The sequence below is a fragment of the Mustelus asterias genome, chromosome 27 (genome assembly GCF_964213995.1).
Source record: "Mustelus asterias chromosome 27, sMusAst1.hap1.1, whole genome shotgun sequence".
NCBI lineage: Eukaryota > Metazoa > Chordata > Chondrichthyes > Carcharhiniformes > Triakidae > Mustelus > Mustelus asterias.
Window position 1 is genome coordinate 29,823,015 of NC_135827.1, and position 16,083 is coordinate 29,839,097.

A 16,083-nucleotide genomic window follows, 5' to 3' on the forward strand; every position below is an offset into this window, starting at 1 on the left:
TCGTTGAATATGTTTAAATCACGGGTAGATAGTTTTCTGATCGATAAGGGAATTAGGGGATATGGGGAGCAGGTGGGTAAGTGGAACTGATTCGCTTCAGATCAGCCATGATCTTGTTGAATGGCGGGGCAGGCTCGAAGGGCCAGATGGCCTACTCCTGCTCCTATTTCTTATGTTCTTATAGAACAAATTCCCCAGGTAACAAATTAACTCCTTACAACATTTTATTTAAAATGCAACAGTTTTTTTTTTACATCAATATTTTTATATAGTTACACCTTATCATGACAAACATTTGTCCCCGATGGCATCGGAAGGACCAGTCAAGTCTACGCAATTCAAACAATCTTTTGTTATAACAAAACACCCTCTTATAACAGACACGTGAACTAATTCCACTGCTTTGTTTGAAATGTTTAGTTCTGCTACAATAAACTGCACAGCAGTAATTGTGTTGGCACTCGCACTAAATGTTTAGTACCATGAACATAGTGCCAGCAAGTACGATACCTGAAACTGTGGCAGGACAACCTTTTTTTTAAAAAAAGGGGTCCATTGAGAAAAAGTAATTGGAACGATTCCAGCTTGATAAAGGTAACCCTCCGCTCATCAAAAAAAAAGGGTCACTGTTCCAGTTCCGCAAGTTTGTATTGACAAGATTAGTTACATCCAACTTCAGTTCAGAAAGTTGATTTGGTAAATTTCCAAATAGTTGCTGATGTCAGCTGTATAGCGAGCATTAAAAAAATAAAACAAAAAAATTAAAAAGCTAACGGGAATACTGACTCTAAAAAGCAATTATACTTGGAAAATTTGTGACAGTGGCATGAACTCTCAAAATCTTGGAATCACAAGGACAGGGAGAAATTAAATCTTTCAACCGCTGCAACCTTTTCCAGAAATCTTAATTCCACAGCTCCTAATTCTTTTTTTTATCTAACTCCTATTATTCGCCATTTCTGTTTTCACCACCTCTTATTCCAAATGGGATTAATGGAATTCCACTCTTTAAAAGGGCAAGGCAGCATTTCTTGCTGAATGTGATATCGGTAATGTGCACGAGTTACATACACACGAGTATCTGCGCACAACACAGTTCCATTACATTTAGGACAAGTACAAATTCAGTCGGCATAAAACAGAAAGGCTTTCATTCCGGGCCATCAGGATTCAAATGGTGAGTTGAGGTCATTTATTACACACGAGCCGAAAACAATGTTACATAAACCAAGCCTTTTTTGAAAACCTTTCATCTTCAAAGTTTCTAAGGCCTTCACAAATGCCACATAATGATCTTGAAAATGTGTATATATTATTTTTAAGTCTCCAGTGAAGCTATTCTGTGACCAAACAGCAGGGGGTGCAAAAGAGTAGCCCTGGGTCTTTGCCAATATTTCTTTTCCATTCTGAGGGAAGTCATCACTGATGTATTAAGCTTGCAGATGAGGGATATTTTGCATTGATTAAAAAAAATGGGAGCATCAGCCTAACAAGGAGGACAGTGTCTGTTGGTTTATCTTTGTTAAGGAATGAAGGTAATGTCCGAGGGAGCTTCTATGTTTTGCCCTGGTTGGAATCTTTTGGCGGTAATTAAATTCTGAATGAATTCCATTGTCCTTTACTCCGAATCAACCAGGCTTCTCATTTTCAAGCACCTCCTGCAGCTGGCAAGGCAGGAAGGATCCATGCCACAAACCAGGGCTACTCTTGACAAAGGCACACTTACAGCAGGTAAGGAAGGCAGCCGCAGTCCCTCAGAGGTCTCACCCCAGAAGAGGCTTATTTCACTACTGCCAGGTTGTCTCAGTTACTGATCAGCAAAAATTGTCATAATACGTTAAGACTTAATGCTCAAAATCCATTGAGCTGAAAAACCTTTGCCGTAACCACTAAAATGCTCGGTGGAAACAAGTGATAAAATGTCTATAGATTGGTCACAGAGAGTTTAAATATTTTATACAACTTAAAACTGGAAAGGCATGGTCTGGATTGAACTTGCTGCTCAGCTGTAAGAAAGAACAGCTTCATGTACTCCAAGCATTGAGGGTATATCAATGCCAAAAATTGACTGGGGCTGTTTTCCACAATAGCAATGTTCCACGTATTGCTTATGACATGACATTACAATTGTACACTGGTACAGCGCGTAACGAAGGTCACATCAACTTTACAATGACCAGTCTATTTTCGTCAGCACATGGCATCTGCCTTGGGAACCTTTTGCACTGGACTCTTCCTTCCAGTCCACACTTGGCAGTTGGCACGGCAATATATTCTACCCCAAAAAGGTAGAGAAGGACTTGAAGACTTGAGTGGGGTCTTTCTGCTCTTTGGTCGTTGTCCTCTGGACCTTTCACATGAAAAAAAAAATCCATCTCCCAAATTTGGAGAGCAAGTCAGTCTACCTACTGTCTCCATGATCTTCTTCGACCCAAGCAACTATTTTGCCTTCCCAACCAGGAACGATATCATCATCATGGAAAAGCTAGGGGAAAAATTATGGAAATCAAATTAACATTTTAAAGCCTGTAATTTTGGTATGGTTTTTACAGCACTGCGTATTTCCTATCTAAATAGTAACACATTCATTCTTTCTTCCATAATCATAGAATCTCTACAGTGCGGACAGAGGCCATTCAGCCTGCACCAACAATCCCACCCAAGCTCTATTCCTGTAATCCCATATATTTATCCTGCTAATCCCGACACTAAGGGGCAATTTAGCATGGCCAATCTACCTAACCCGAACATCTTTGTAGTGTGGGAGGAAACCGGAGCACCCGGAGGAAACCCATGCAGACACAGGGAGAATGTGCAAGCTCCGTGCAGACAGTCACCCGAGGGCAAAATTGAACCCGAGATCCTGTCGCTGTGTGGCAGCAGTGCTAACCACTCTATCTCTTTATCAATGTGCATAAGCAAATTTATGGAAAGAAAATCTCATAACAACTATCTAAAGCTCAACTAAGTTAGCACAGACTAGAGACAGAAAGTGTTATATTCATAAGCCACACACTCTCTCACCAACAGAATATTTCACCGTTCAATTGTCCTGTCAAACTAAGACTAAAGAGTGTTAGTTTATTTCTAGAACATGATACCAATGGTGGGATCTTACTTCCTCCTTCACTGTGCCAAACTCTGGATCCAGTGCCTTAAAGTGATATCTGTAATTCCCTTCCCGATCTATTGCCGCTTTAAAGTCCTTCAGAGCCACTTCACCAAGTCTGCAGGAATAAAGTTGATGACAGATTGAAGGTGTGTGATTTCACGCAGAATTCTAAATAACAGACTTTACCTGACGGAGTGGGCAGGACATAGGCATACACAGCTCGGAAATGCTAATCTTGAAATGCCGCTTGCTCCCGTACAGAAGCAGCCTTGGTTGACTGAGCCTCTGATTTTCTCTATCTTGTAGGAAGTCTTGCCAAGGATGCAGCTAAGATCAGGAACTCACATTTGGGAACATGAATGAAATTGCATCCTTTCATTCCAGAATGTCGCAAAGTGAAATCAAAATACATTTTACTTTGGTGGTACGTTGCGACTGATAACGTTCTAAAAAGACTGGTTTGTGCTCACAGAAACACTGTTGAGCCCCTTAAAGTTAAAGTTTATTTATCATCACAAGTCAGCTTACATTAACACTGCAATTAAGTTACTGTGAAAATCCCCTAGTCACCACACTCCGGCGCCTGTTTGGGTACACACAGAGGGAGAATTTAGCACGGCCAATGCATCTAACCAGCAAGTCTTTCGGACTGTGGGAGGAAACCGGAACACCCGGAGGAAACCCACGCAGACACGGGGAGAACGTGCAGACTCCACCCAAGCCGGAAATCAAACCCGGGTCCCAGGCGCTGTGAGGCACCACTGTGTTCTCCTGTAATTCTAGATTTTCACACAACTAGTGAACATCTTAGTGTGTGGTTCAAAACAGCACTTTGAATAGGGTGGAGGCAACAGCTGCTGCTGCAACAGAGAGAAGAGAAATGAGAAAATAAACTATATGGAAAAGGATTTTAACTAAAGTCACATCAATGCTTAATCGAGTATTTTTGCAAAACCTCCTGAAATTTCAGTTTTTGAAATATTCTTCTCGGCTGGTACAATAAGAATTACTTACCTCTTTGGAATGTTCACCATAAATGGTACAAGAGTTCGGTCTGTGAAATAGAGCACCTTGGTGCAGACAGGGTTGCTAAGACCAGGACTGTTGTGAGAATGAAGACCTGCAGAGAAAGAAAATCTTTTTTTTTTAGAAAGCAAAACCAAATATTTTTGACAGACGTTGGCAACTACAGATGACCTGCCTACGGTAAACATGGGTAGAACAGGGTGACACGGTGACACAGTGGTTAGCCCTGTTCAATTCCGGCCTCTGATGACTGTCTGTGTGGAGTTTGCACGTTCTCCTGTGTCTGCGTGGGTTTCCTCTGGGTGCTCCAGTTTCCTCCCACACTCAAAAGTTGTGCTGGTTAGGTTAATTGGCCATGCTAAATTGCCCCTTAGCATCAGAGGCATTGGCAGGGTAAATACGTGAGGTTACGGGGATAGGGCCTGGACGAGATTGTTGCCGGAGAAGGCTTGATGGGCCAAATGGCCTCCTTCTGCACCGTAGAGATTCTAAGAGGAGGGGAGGGGAGAGATATTACAAAGTGTAAAATTACAGCACAATGCAATGGAATATCACTGAGAATGGACTGCAGTCTGCCATGGAATCGCAGGGCTACACTTTTACAGAAATATTTATCCAAAAACAAAATCGGGAAGTTTGAAGATCACAGCAACCTGCATATTAAGTTCACAGTTTTGTTTAACCCCAAACAGCGATTCGTTGGCGAAATGTTTGCTCCTGAACTTACTGGAATTTGACGGCCAGGATTCTCTCTCTGTATTTAATTCTCTTCTTCCTGAATGTTTCACGGGAGTCTGCAGATATAAATTTAAAAAAGGAAATATCGAAGCATAAATGTAACAGTTGTACAGCCGAAGATTTCATACTACACTCGGCAACCTGCAATTTTCCACTTGTGCCCATTATTGGGCAAATTCAGCCGCTGATATCAGGGTGCCATGCAAAACATGGCACCTTGATATCAGCACTGACCCAAAATCTGTCTTGTCCTTACCCAAAACCAACAGAAGCGTATTTTCCTGCAGGAGGGGCTGGAAAGCAACTGTCTCCCTATCCTTTGGAGCCTTTAGGTCAATCACAGTAGCCCAACTAACCTAATATAAATCATAGAATCCTACCGTGCAGAAGGAGGCCATTCGGCCCATTGAGTCTGCACTGACCACAATCCCACCCAGGCCCTATCTCCATAACCCCATGCATTTACCCTAGCTAGTCACCCTGACACTAAGTGGCAATTTAGCATGGCCAATCCATCTAACCCACACATCTTTGGACTGTGGGAGGAAACCGGAGCACCTGGAAGAAACCCACGCAGACACAGGGAGAATGCGCAGACTCCACACAGACAGTGGCCCAAGCTGGGAATTGAACCCGGGTCCCTGGCGCTGTGAGGCAGCAGTGCTAACCACCGTGCCAGAATTGAACCCAAGATCTTGAAATTTGTATGGTTTGATGCAACATCAAAAGCGTCTTTACTGGTTCAGCCATCAAAGGCCCACACCGTAACAATTAGAACTATGGTTTCCTTTCTGTTCACTAATTTTATTGAGAAAATAGATGCGTGTCCAGAACATTGATATGTCAACTTTGTAATTAAGGAAAAATATTCTAAAAGTGGGGGAAGTGCAAGAAAGCATCAACTGAAGATTGCATGATTTTAAAGATTCATCTGTAAGAAACTAATGAATAATATGAAGTTAAATTTAATTGTCACTGGTTTTGTCACCATAATGAAAGAACTGACAAGCATTATTTGTTGCAACTATCTTCCAACTTCATCACAGGAAAAGAGCTGTGGTAAACTTTTCCATTAAAGATAATGCCTTCATAACTTTATTGGAGGGCCAGTTTCGAGTTTATGTATAAGGGCGGCACAGTGGTTAGCACTGCTGCCTCACAGTGCCAGGGATCCAGGTTCGATTCCCGGCTTGGGTCACTGTCTGTATGGTGTTTGTACATTCTCCCTGTGCCTGCGTGGGTTTCCTCCGGTTTCCTGCCACAGTCCAAAGATGTTCAAGTTAGGTTAATTGACCATGCTAAATTGCCCCTTAGTGTCAGGGGATTAGCAGGGTAAATATGTGAGATTACAGGGATAGGGCTTGGGTGGGATTGTTGGTGCACGCCACGCTAAATCGCCCCTTAGTGTCAGGGGGACTAGCTGGGGTAAATGCATGGAGTTATGGGGATAGGGCCTGTGTGGGATTGTGGTTAGTACAGACTTGATGGGCCGAATGGCCTCTTTCTGCACTGTAGGATTCTATGATTCTAAATCACTAAGTAATTTGATTTAATTTATTATTGTCGCATGTATCAGGATACAGTGAAAAATATTGTTTCTTGCAAGCTATACAGACAAAACATACCGTTCACAGAGTACATAGGCAAGAAGGAAATATAACGCTATAGTCATAATTCAACTCCATAATCTGCTTCCCTTAGTGGCAGAAAATAATAATATATTCTGAATTTCTGGAGTTTGAAATGGAGTTGGTGTGATATTAGTAAATGATGCATTTGCACATTTGTATGAAACACCATTTCTTAACTAAAACCTTTGGCGCATTTAAAATTAATTTGTTAACGCCTTTGTTAAAGCCATAAATAAAATAATTTCTTGTATTAATTTGTATGTTATTAATACCACACAACTCAATTTCAGGCAATGGTAGGTTGTTCCTACTGTTTAAAGAGGGCAAAAATGCAAAGAAAATTAATCACCTAAACGGCTCATTTGGAGATTACTTTTACACAGACTGGAAATATGTCCTTACTTTGTTGCCAACTCTTCCCTGCGTTTCGGCCACATGCATTCGCTCCAATAAACTTGTGATTCCTTGTTCCAGTGTGTCAATTGTGTGGTGCTGGGGATCATGACCAGCAAAGCTACTCCGTAAACTGCGCAGAGAATCTCGCACTACCTGAAGGTCTTCCGTCTATAATTACAGAATAACATCCATTAAAGGGTTAATAATCACACAGGTTTAAAAATCACATAAGCTGCAAGCTGTATCTCAGTCACATAGGGAAAGCTATGTGAAAACCACAGGTCTTGATTAAAGCAGACCCAAATAAGAGTCAAAGACTATTTAATTGAACGATGTGCAGTTGCAACTCGTGTTTGCCCATTAGAACAAGGAACAATGGACTTCTTTCGAGGTCCAACCAAATAAACAAAATCAAATTAAGTTAGGCACAACTCAAAAGGGGCAGCCCCCAAAAGGAGGGGAACCGCCTGAAACAAAAGACAAAGTGGAAAGGAAACTTAAAACATCAAATTAAAATGTGATTAAAGGGGTCAATAATACACCCAGTCCCTAAGTGCCCAGCAGGCACGGAAGGCATTAACAGTGCCCTCAGACACCGCATGCTCCCTCTCCAGGAATACCTGGCCGTGAATATAGCCGCGGTAGAGGGCAGACAGGTTGGATGACCCCCTCAGTCACCCGCTGCCTGGATGGCACACCTTGCCATCCAGGCAGCGGGCAACCGAGGCACCTAGATGGCACACCTTGCCAGGGCCAGGAGCAGGTTAACAAGGAACAATGGAAAGGGGGTTGATATACCATTGGTCAAAGATATAGCTATAATTGCTTGATGACATAATTAGGAAAATATCACAAGTTACAATTGGCAGCTATATCCTTATGGCGAGATGAGGAGCTTGAGAATGGGCGAGCCAGCCATCATCAGGAATTGGGTTTAAGGAGGTTATCTGCCTTCATTCTAACAGAGTTTTTATTTTTAACCCATGCTTTTCCCAGGCCAGGGAAAACCAAGCAGGTAAAAAGAGGAGAGATGGGCTCGATCCATAGATGAAGTGCCTTTAGGATAGGATTGTTTCCCACAACCCAAAGGGCTACTCTGTAAATCTCCCCACCCCTCCCAATCTGTCTGCTTCGCCCTTTCTGATCAGATCCCCACCCCAAGTCTCACCAGCTCTACACCCCCCAATACACCATGATTTGCCGAACACAAGCACCCCATAACACTGCAACCTAGCCAATTGTCCTGATCAGGTCTGCCATCCCAGATTAGAATGTAACCGGTGATAACATTGGATCTGTTGCAATGTGACAAATGGTAACAAGCTGTAAGGGTCAGCTGGCCCTGTAAATAATGTAACCAATGACAGAATGATGTGATGATCACCTGACCAGTTGACTCAGTATAAATTAGAACATGTTGGGAATTGTGGGGAGCTTGGAATGGCCCAGAGTGAGGCGGAGAGTTTGGAGTAACAAAGTTTCTTTATTAAACATTTTCTTTGATTTATCAATTGGAGTAAGTTTTGTTCTATTTTTATTGTCTGCATTTGAAGAGTTCCTTCTGGATGAACATCCCACGCTTTAAGGTTTCCCAGCAATTAAGTGTACCCCACCCATACTCTTCCCACCACCTCATTGTTATTACTTGGGCCGGAGTCCCTCGAAAATACTTGCCCACATGTTCTCCATATGTTTGCTACTCATTCTTGACTTTAGCAGAGGCATAAAATAAGCGATTCTAACAGCTCCTGCAATACCCTCAACTCGCCGATTTCTACGGGATCTCATTCCTGCAAACCCACCGACAAGAGGCTGTAGAGTTCTACCCCTTATGTTTATGTTACTAAAATGTTTTCTGCAGCCATGTGGCAGCCTTGTAGCTCCATTTTCACTTGACTTCTGAAAAATGCTATTGGAGAAGCCACAAAAGAGTGGTTGTAATCAGGAGTGGTTGTAATCAGGTCTGTTGCCCTGGCACAGAGTGTACAGATGCTGACTGCTGGCGTACCATATAATTAATATGGTACAAGGATGATATGACATAAAATTATGATGCAGTCACCCCATGTTTATCTGGAAACCATCTGCAACTGGCTACTGGAAATTCTTATTCGGTGGCATCGTGTTATTGAAGATAAAAATTCTATGCAACTTCAGTAAAAATCGGGCTAATAATAATTTTACTATGAGTTCTACTCACCCCTCTATACCCTGGAGAAATGGTTTTGCTCATTGACTGGACATAGCCATTACTCGCTGATGGTTTACAGGGATACACCTGATGAAATGTAAACAAAGAACAAAATGTTTCTAACGAATTCCAACGTGAATTATTCTGTTTAAACAGAATCGAATTAAAGAACTTCCATCCGGAGGACACTTCATTTCACTTGCACTGATTTAAACTCAAACATATCGGTCCTGATATTTACAGGGCGGTTGGGAAAGCGCAGTGGATTTGAAAATGGCTGATGGCACAGTGGTTAGCACTGCTGCCTCACAGCGTCAGGGACCCGGGTTCAATTCCTAGCTTGGGTCACTGTCTGTGCAGAGTCTGCACATTCTCCTCGTGTCTGCGTGGGTTTCCTCCGGGTGCTCCGGTTTCCTCCCACAGTCCGAACAATGTGCTGGTTAGATGCATGGCCATGCTAAATTCTCCCTCAGTGTACCCAAACAGGTGCCAGAGTGTGGCGACTAGGGGATTTTCACAGTCACTTCATTGCAGCGTTAATAGAAGCATATTTGTGACACTGATAAATAAATTTTAAAAGAATCTGGCAGGACCATGGTCGCAGAGATACTGGTCATCCTTTCCCTGCCAGGTGGCTAGTGGCTAGGAGGAAAAATCAGTGGAATGAAGGCTGTAGCTGGAATGCGTTAGGGACGGTCTCCGGTAATTGGGAGGGTGAATGTCCTATCATGGTTTGAGGGCAAAGGTCAGTCACTGCAACTTGGGGGATTGGTGGGGGTTGTCTAAGGTGGGATATCATGGCTTGAGAGGCAAGAAGGCATTCAGGTCCGAAGGAGGCAGGGGTGGGAGGAAAGGGTCGACGAATGTAGCAAGAGGGAGAAGAAGTGCCACCATCGACTGTGGCTTACCCAATAGGGAATTAAACACTTCTGGAAAATACAACTTATTTATCTTCTGGAGCCAGGTTTCCTGACACTTGAGAAACCTGCACAGCATCGGTAAATTTTAAATCAGATTTCACAAACGCAGATGCAGATATTTTGGATTTTCTCAGTAGGGTCTTAATTTAAAGTTGGCAAAAGAGGAAAGATCTATCGGATGTTGAGGATTTTTTGAGGACAAACTAGGCAAATTCAGATCAACTTGTTTAGGGTAATCAGGAAGAAGTCTCACAACACCAGGTTAAAGTCAAACAGATTTATTTGGAATCATGAGCTTTCGGACTACATTCTGCACTCCTTCATCAGTCCAATGCCGGCATCTCCACCTTAGGGTAATCAATCATCTGATAAGATGAGAAAACATTTACAACTGCTTGATTATCAACAATTAAGAATAGGTTTGATGGATGGTTGAAGGTAGGAGGGATAAATGGGTCACTGGAACAGGACACGTACATGGGTTTAAATCTACTGCTTACGTAGAGGGTTAACACCACCCTGGTGGTATTTGTCCTGTACATTATGTGTAATTCTATGTTGTAAGAAACTTTGCAAGTGTTGAGAGTGAAGCATCTATATGCTCTGGAGAAGTTTGCATTCAGGTTTCCCTTAATTCAGTGGATAAAAACATTAAGGGTCTGCTATACAACTCATCATTACGAAACAAGATCCTCAGGTTTTATTTGATGCTTGTGATCTCTGGACCCAAGGGCTAGGACCATAGAAAAGGCAGCATTATTCAAAATATTGAGTAAACAACTGAGAATACAGATGTGTTTAGTTCCTTACAATGTCTCAGTGTTGCTGAAATAAAAGCCTAAAGAACTGATTCCTCAAACATTAAGGCTTATTTTTCTGGTCAGGGTAAATTAAAATAATTGCAAGCAATGGCTCTAATCATGGGATACACCAGCAAGGATACTGGACAATTGAGTTTCAAATAGCTTCTTTCAGGTATGATTAAAGGCAAAGATTACCCCAAATAAACATAGTACATGACTCAGCTTATGATAACAAGATAAGTTCCCCTACCGTGAAAAAGTTGAACTAGTTAGATTAACTAGTTCAACTTTTTCTCAGGTAGAGCTTCAAGTTTTTAGGTATTCAAATCAACAACAATCTGTCCTGGTCCCTCCATGCCAACACTATAGTTAAGAAAACCCACCAACGCCTCTACTTTCTCAGAAGACTAAGGAAATTTGGCATGTCAGCTACAACTCTCACCAACTTTTACAGATGCACCAGAGAAAACATTCTTTCTGGTTGTATCACAGCTTGGTATGGCTCCAGCTCTGCCCAAGACCGCAACAAACTACAAAGGGTCATGAACGAAGCCCAATCCATCACACAAACCAGCCTCCCATCCATTGACTCTGTCTACACTCCCCGCTGCCTCAGCAAAGCAGCCAGCATAATTAAGGACCCCACGCACCCCAGACATTCTCTCTTCCACCTTCTTCCGTCGGGAAAATGATGCAAAAGTCTGAGGACACGTACCAACTGATTCAAGAACAGCTTCTTCCTTGCTGCCGTCAGACTTTTGAATGGACCTACCTTGCATTAAGTTGATCTTTCTCTACACCCTAGCTATGACTGTAACACTACATTCTGCACTCTCTCATTTCCTTCTCTATGAACGGTATGCTTCGTCTGTATAGCACGTAAGAAACAATACTTTTCACTGTATATTAATACATGTGGCAATAATAAATCAAATCAAAAAGGTAGAAGAGCTTATTTATCACTGTGTAGATTGAAATAAAACGTTCATTGAATTTGTTGAAACCTGAAAGTAAACTCTGTTAAAACTGTTACATAAATGTTTAGTACAGCGTCCCAACTAAATTCCAAACAACATTGTGGTTGTTAGCCATTTACTGAAATCACACACTGGTTTAGTTATGATTTGTGCTTCTGCGATTCAATGTAAATGCATAATCGTTTACTAACTCATTCCACTGTTGATACTTAGTAAAGTCAGTATTGTAGATATCTGAAAGTAATTGGCACGAAACGATAAATGAAAGACCATGTAAAGACCACCTACTTTTGCTGTTCCAGTTTGTGTGTTAAAGGCTTACATTATGGGGGAGAAAATCCAGAGAGAATCGGGAAATGCGAGTCTCTCCGGAGAGATCGCGTTCTGCGATTTTCCCACCCCTCACCGATGACGTCACGAGGTTCACGTCTACAAAGGTGAGAACCTCATTTTAATATACGCTGATAAATGTAAATATAATTATCTGACTCCCCCAGGCCATATTTTCCTCCCTCGCTGTATTTTCAAGCCAGAAAATATACCCCAATATTTCTGTTTCACAGTATTGTTTTGACATCTTGCTAGCAGCACTTTCAGAACAGTTACTGAAAGTATGGTGGCACGGTGGTTAGTGCCTCACAGTGTCAAGGATCCAGGCCCAATTCCAGCCTCAGGTGACTGCCTGGATAGAGTTTGCACGTTCTCCTCGTGTCTGCGTGGGTTTGCTCCCACAGTCCAAAGAAGTGCAGGTCAGATGGATTGGCCATGGAAAATTATCCCTTAGTGTCGGAGGATTAGCAGGGTAAATACGTAGGGTTACAGGAATAGGGCCTGGGTGGGATCGTTGTTGGTGCAGGCTCGATGGGCTGAATGGCCTTCTTCAGCACTGTAGGGATTCTATGATGTGCAAAAGACATGTCCCAGCATAGAAGCACGCTTCTTTGATTGAGACAATATCCAATCAATTGCTCACATTTTATTTTCAGCCTTTATGCTGCCTCATTTTCTCAGTGATACTAGATTGCATTACACTCCAAGCTGTAGTCCGATGCATACAGCATATACAAAGCTGTTATTTTCTGGAAACAGCTACAGATCATCACTGAACACATGTCCACAGATAATATCAGTGATATATGAGAAGTGAATGAAATGAGTTCATTACAGAACCCTTTTCAGTGATTTTGAGTCATATCCGTATAGTTATTGAGTTATACAGGACAACAAGAGGCCCTTCAGCCCATTGTGTCTGTGCCGGCCATCAAGCACCTATGTATTCTAATCTCATTCTCCAGCACTTATTCTGTAGCCTTGTATGCAATGGTGTCTTGTGCTCATCTAAATGCTTCTTAAATGTTGTGAGGATTCCTGCCTGCACCACCCTTTCAGGCAGCGAGTTCCAGATTCCCACCATCTTGAGTGACAAAGTTTTTCCTCAAATCCCCTCTAAATCTCCTGCCCCTTACCTTAAATCTATGCCCCTGGTTATTGACCCCTCCACTAAGGGGAAAAATTTCTTCCCATCTATAATTCATTATTTTGTACAGCTCAATCAGGTTCCCCTTCAGCCTCCTCTGCTTTAAGGAGAACAACCCCATCCTAACCAGCCTCTCTTCATAGGTGTTAAGTTCCAGCCCAAGCAACATCCTGGTGAATCTCCTCTGTACCCTCTCCAGTGCATTCTACAATTTCACCCATTTTCTCTAGAAATATAAAAACCAGCAGTCCTGAGTCATTAATCCTACAGCAGCAATTTCATAAGAGAGAGAGTGAGAGAGCAGGGGGGTGGAAGAGAGAGAGAGTGGGAGATGGAGCGAGAAAACGAGAGAGGGAGAGCGAGAGGGGGAGGGGCGAGAGAGAGGGGGAGAGGGAGCGAGAGAGAGAGGGGGAGAGGGAGCGAGAGAGAGGGGGAGAAGGAGAGGGAGAGAGGGAGCGAGAGAGAGGGGGAGAAGGAGAGGGAGAGAGAGAGAGGGGGGAGAGGGAGCGAGAGAGAGGGGGGGAGAGGGAGCGAGAGAGAGGGGGGGAGAGGGAGCGAGAGAGGGGGGAGAGGGAGCGAGAGAGAGGGGGGGGAGAGGGAGCGAGAGAGAGGGGGGGAAAGGGAGCGAGAGAGGGGGGGGAGAGGGAGAGAGAGAAAGGGGGGGAGAGGGAGCGAGAGAGAGGGGGGGAGAGGGAGCGAGAGAGGGGGGGAGAGGGGGAGAGGGAGCGAGAGAGAGGGGGAGAGGGAGCGAGAGAGGGGGAGCGAGAGAGGGGGGAGAGGGAGCGAGAGAGGGGGGAGAGGGAGCGAGAGAGGGGGGAGAGGGAGCGAGAGAGGGGGGAGAGGGAGCGAGAGAGGGGGGAGAGGGAGCGAGAGAGGGAGGAGAGGGAGCGAGAGAGGGGGGAGAGGGAGCGAGAGAGGGGGGAGAGGGAGCGAGAGAAGGGGGAGAGGGAGCGAGAGAGGGGGGAGAGGGAGCGAGAGAGGGGGGAGAGGGAGCGAGAGAGGGGGGAGAGGGAGCGAGAGAGGGGGGAGAGGGAGCGAGAGAGGGGGGAGAGGGAGCGAGAGAGGGGGGAGAGGGAGCGAGAGAGGGGGGAGGGGGAGCGAGAGAGGGGGGAGAGGGGGGGGAAGAGGGAGCGAGAGAGGGGGGGAGAGGGAGCAAGAGAGGGGGGGGAGAGGGAGCGAAAGAGGGGGGAGAGAACCCCCTAAAGAAAATCCAGCAGCTGATCTGATAAAGCCACTCGAATGGAATATTGCATTCATCTGATACCTTATCACATCTTTCAGGTTGTTCCAAGGCACTTTGTGAATCACATTTAAACAGAGCCGCTTGTCTTTAAACAGGCTTTAAAAGTGGGAGCCATTTCGCTGAGACCAATGTTTTATCCTGCAATGAAATAATTGGCCAATTCATTTCTTTTTTGTTCGTGATCTTAATTAATCTATTTTTGGAAACAAAAATTGGCTCCACGTTACTCTAAAGATGTTCTCATCTCCAGGTTCAGATGATTATAATTACAGAGGTAATTTTGGTTATCATCTGAGCTCAGAGTTCACTCCCATGTATTAGTTATTACTTTAACATAGCTACATTATACAGAATCATCCCTCAGAAATTAGCGATAGGAAACATAATAGCATCGTACCTCTTCCTCCTCTCTGTTCAACAGCTGCTGAAGAAGCATATCCTTCTGTTCCAAGTCCTTCTGCAAGTCATTCTGAAAGGAATAATACAATTTTATCATACAAATCTCCATCTAACTTAAAAATTCTCACATAAAATAATAACCTCATTAATATTACTGTATGATCCTTTAGAGTAGGAGATTGACCTATTTAGATTGAAGCAGTCAAGAACTTGAATTGAAGCCAGCTTTATCAAGTTCTCCCGTCTTTCATTTGTACGAGAGGGTGAGTTCTCCAGCATATTTTCTGTTAAAGTCTGTTAATCTTCATAGGAATACTGAAGCTAATTGCAGATATCTCATTATGGGCCAGCTGGGATCAACGGCAAAGGCCAGAGAGTGGGGGGCACAAACTTGGAATTTGCTGGTGCATGTGGGACTATGCAATCTCTCACTTTAAAATGCTGTTGAACCTCGTGACAGGGCCAAAAAGTTTTGTCGGGATATAAGTGTTGGGGAGAGGGCTGCAAAAGGAATTAGACCCACCAACACCTCTATTTTCTCAGGAGGCTAAGGCATGTCCGCTACGACTCTCACCAACTTTTACAGATGCACCACAGAAAGCACCCTTTCTGGTTGTATCACAGCTTGGTATGGCTCCTGCTCTGTCCAAGACTGCAAAAAAACTACAAAAGGCTGTGAACAAAGCCTAGTCCATCACTCAAACCTGCCTCCTATCCACTGACTCCGTCTACACTTCCCACTGCCTCAGAAAAGCAGCCAGCATAATCAATGACCCCATGCACCCTGGAAATATTTTCTTCCACCTTCTTCCATCGAGAAAAAGATACAAAAGTCTGAGGTCACGTATCAACCGACTCAAGGACAGTTTCTTCCCTGCTGCCATCAGACTTTTGAACGAACCTGCCATATATTAAGTTGATCTTCCTCTACAACCTAGCTATGACTGTAACACTACATTCTGCACCCTCTCCTTTCCTTCTCTATGTACGATATGCTTTGTCCGTAGAGCACGCAATACATAATACTTTACACTGTATACTAATACATGCGACAATAATAAAATCAAATAGAAAAAAATTTCCATGAATGAGTGGAACAATAAGTTTAAGATTCTGCAAGTTGAAAGAAAAAGGACTGTCACACACATACTTTATGGTGGTAGTTAAAGG

General features: G+C 43.5%; 1 protein-coding gene across 3 annotated transcripts in view; it reads right to left on the minus strand.

Moving 5' to 3' along the window:
• Positions 1-208: 208 nt before the first annotated feature.
• The window catches only part of LOC144479921 (dixin-like), a 143,498-nt gene continuing 127,623 nt past the window's right edge, over positions 209-16,083 (minus strand). For 2 of the 3 annotated variants that reach the window (XM_078198973.1, XM_078198972.1), the window contains 7 exons: positions 14,912-14,983; positions 9,104-9,181; positions 6,910-7,071; positions 4,866-4,932; positions 4,127-4,232; positions 3,119-3,227; positions 215-2,485 (listed from right to left, as the gene is read on the minus strand). In XM_078198973.1, the coding sequence (XP_078055099.1) occupies positions 2,402-2,485; positions 3,119-3,227; positions 4,127-4,232; positions 4,866-4,932; positions 6,910-7,071; positions 9,104-9,181; positions 14,912-14,983 (678 nt within the window). In that variant the 3' untranslated portion in view covers positions 215-2,401. Of the gene's footprint in view, positions 2,486-3,118; positions 3,228-4,126; positions 4,233-4,865; positions 4,933-6,909; positions 7,072-9,103; positions 9,182-14,911; positions 14,984-16,083 lie in introns of all 3 variants that reach the window. The other variant, XM_078198974.1, reaches the window with a different exon arrangement.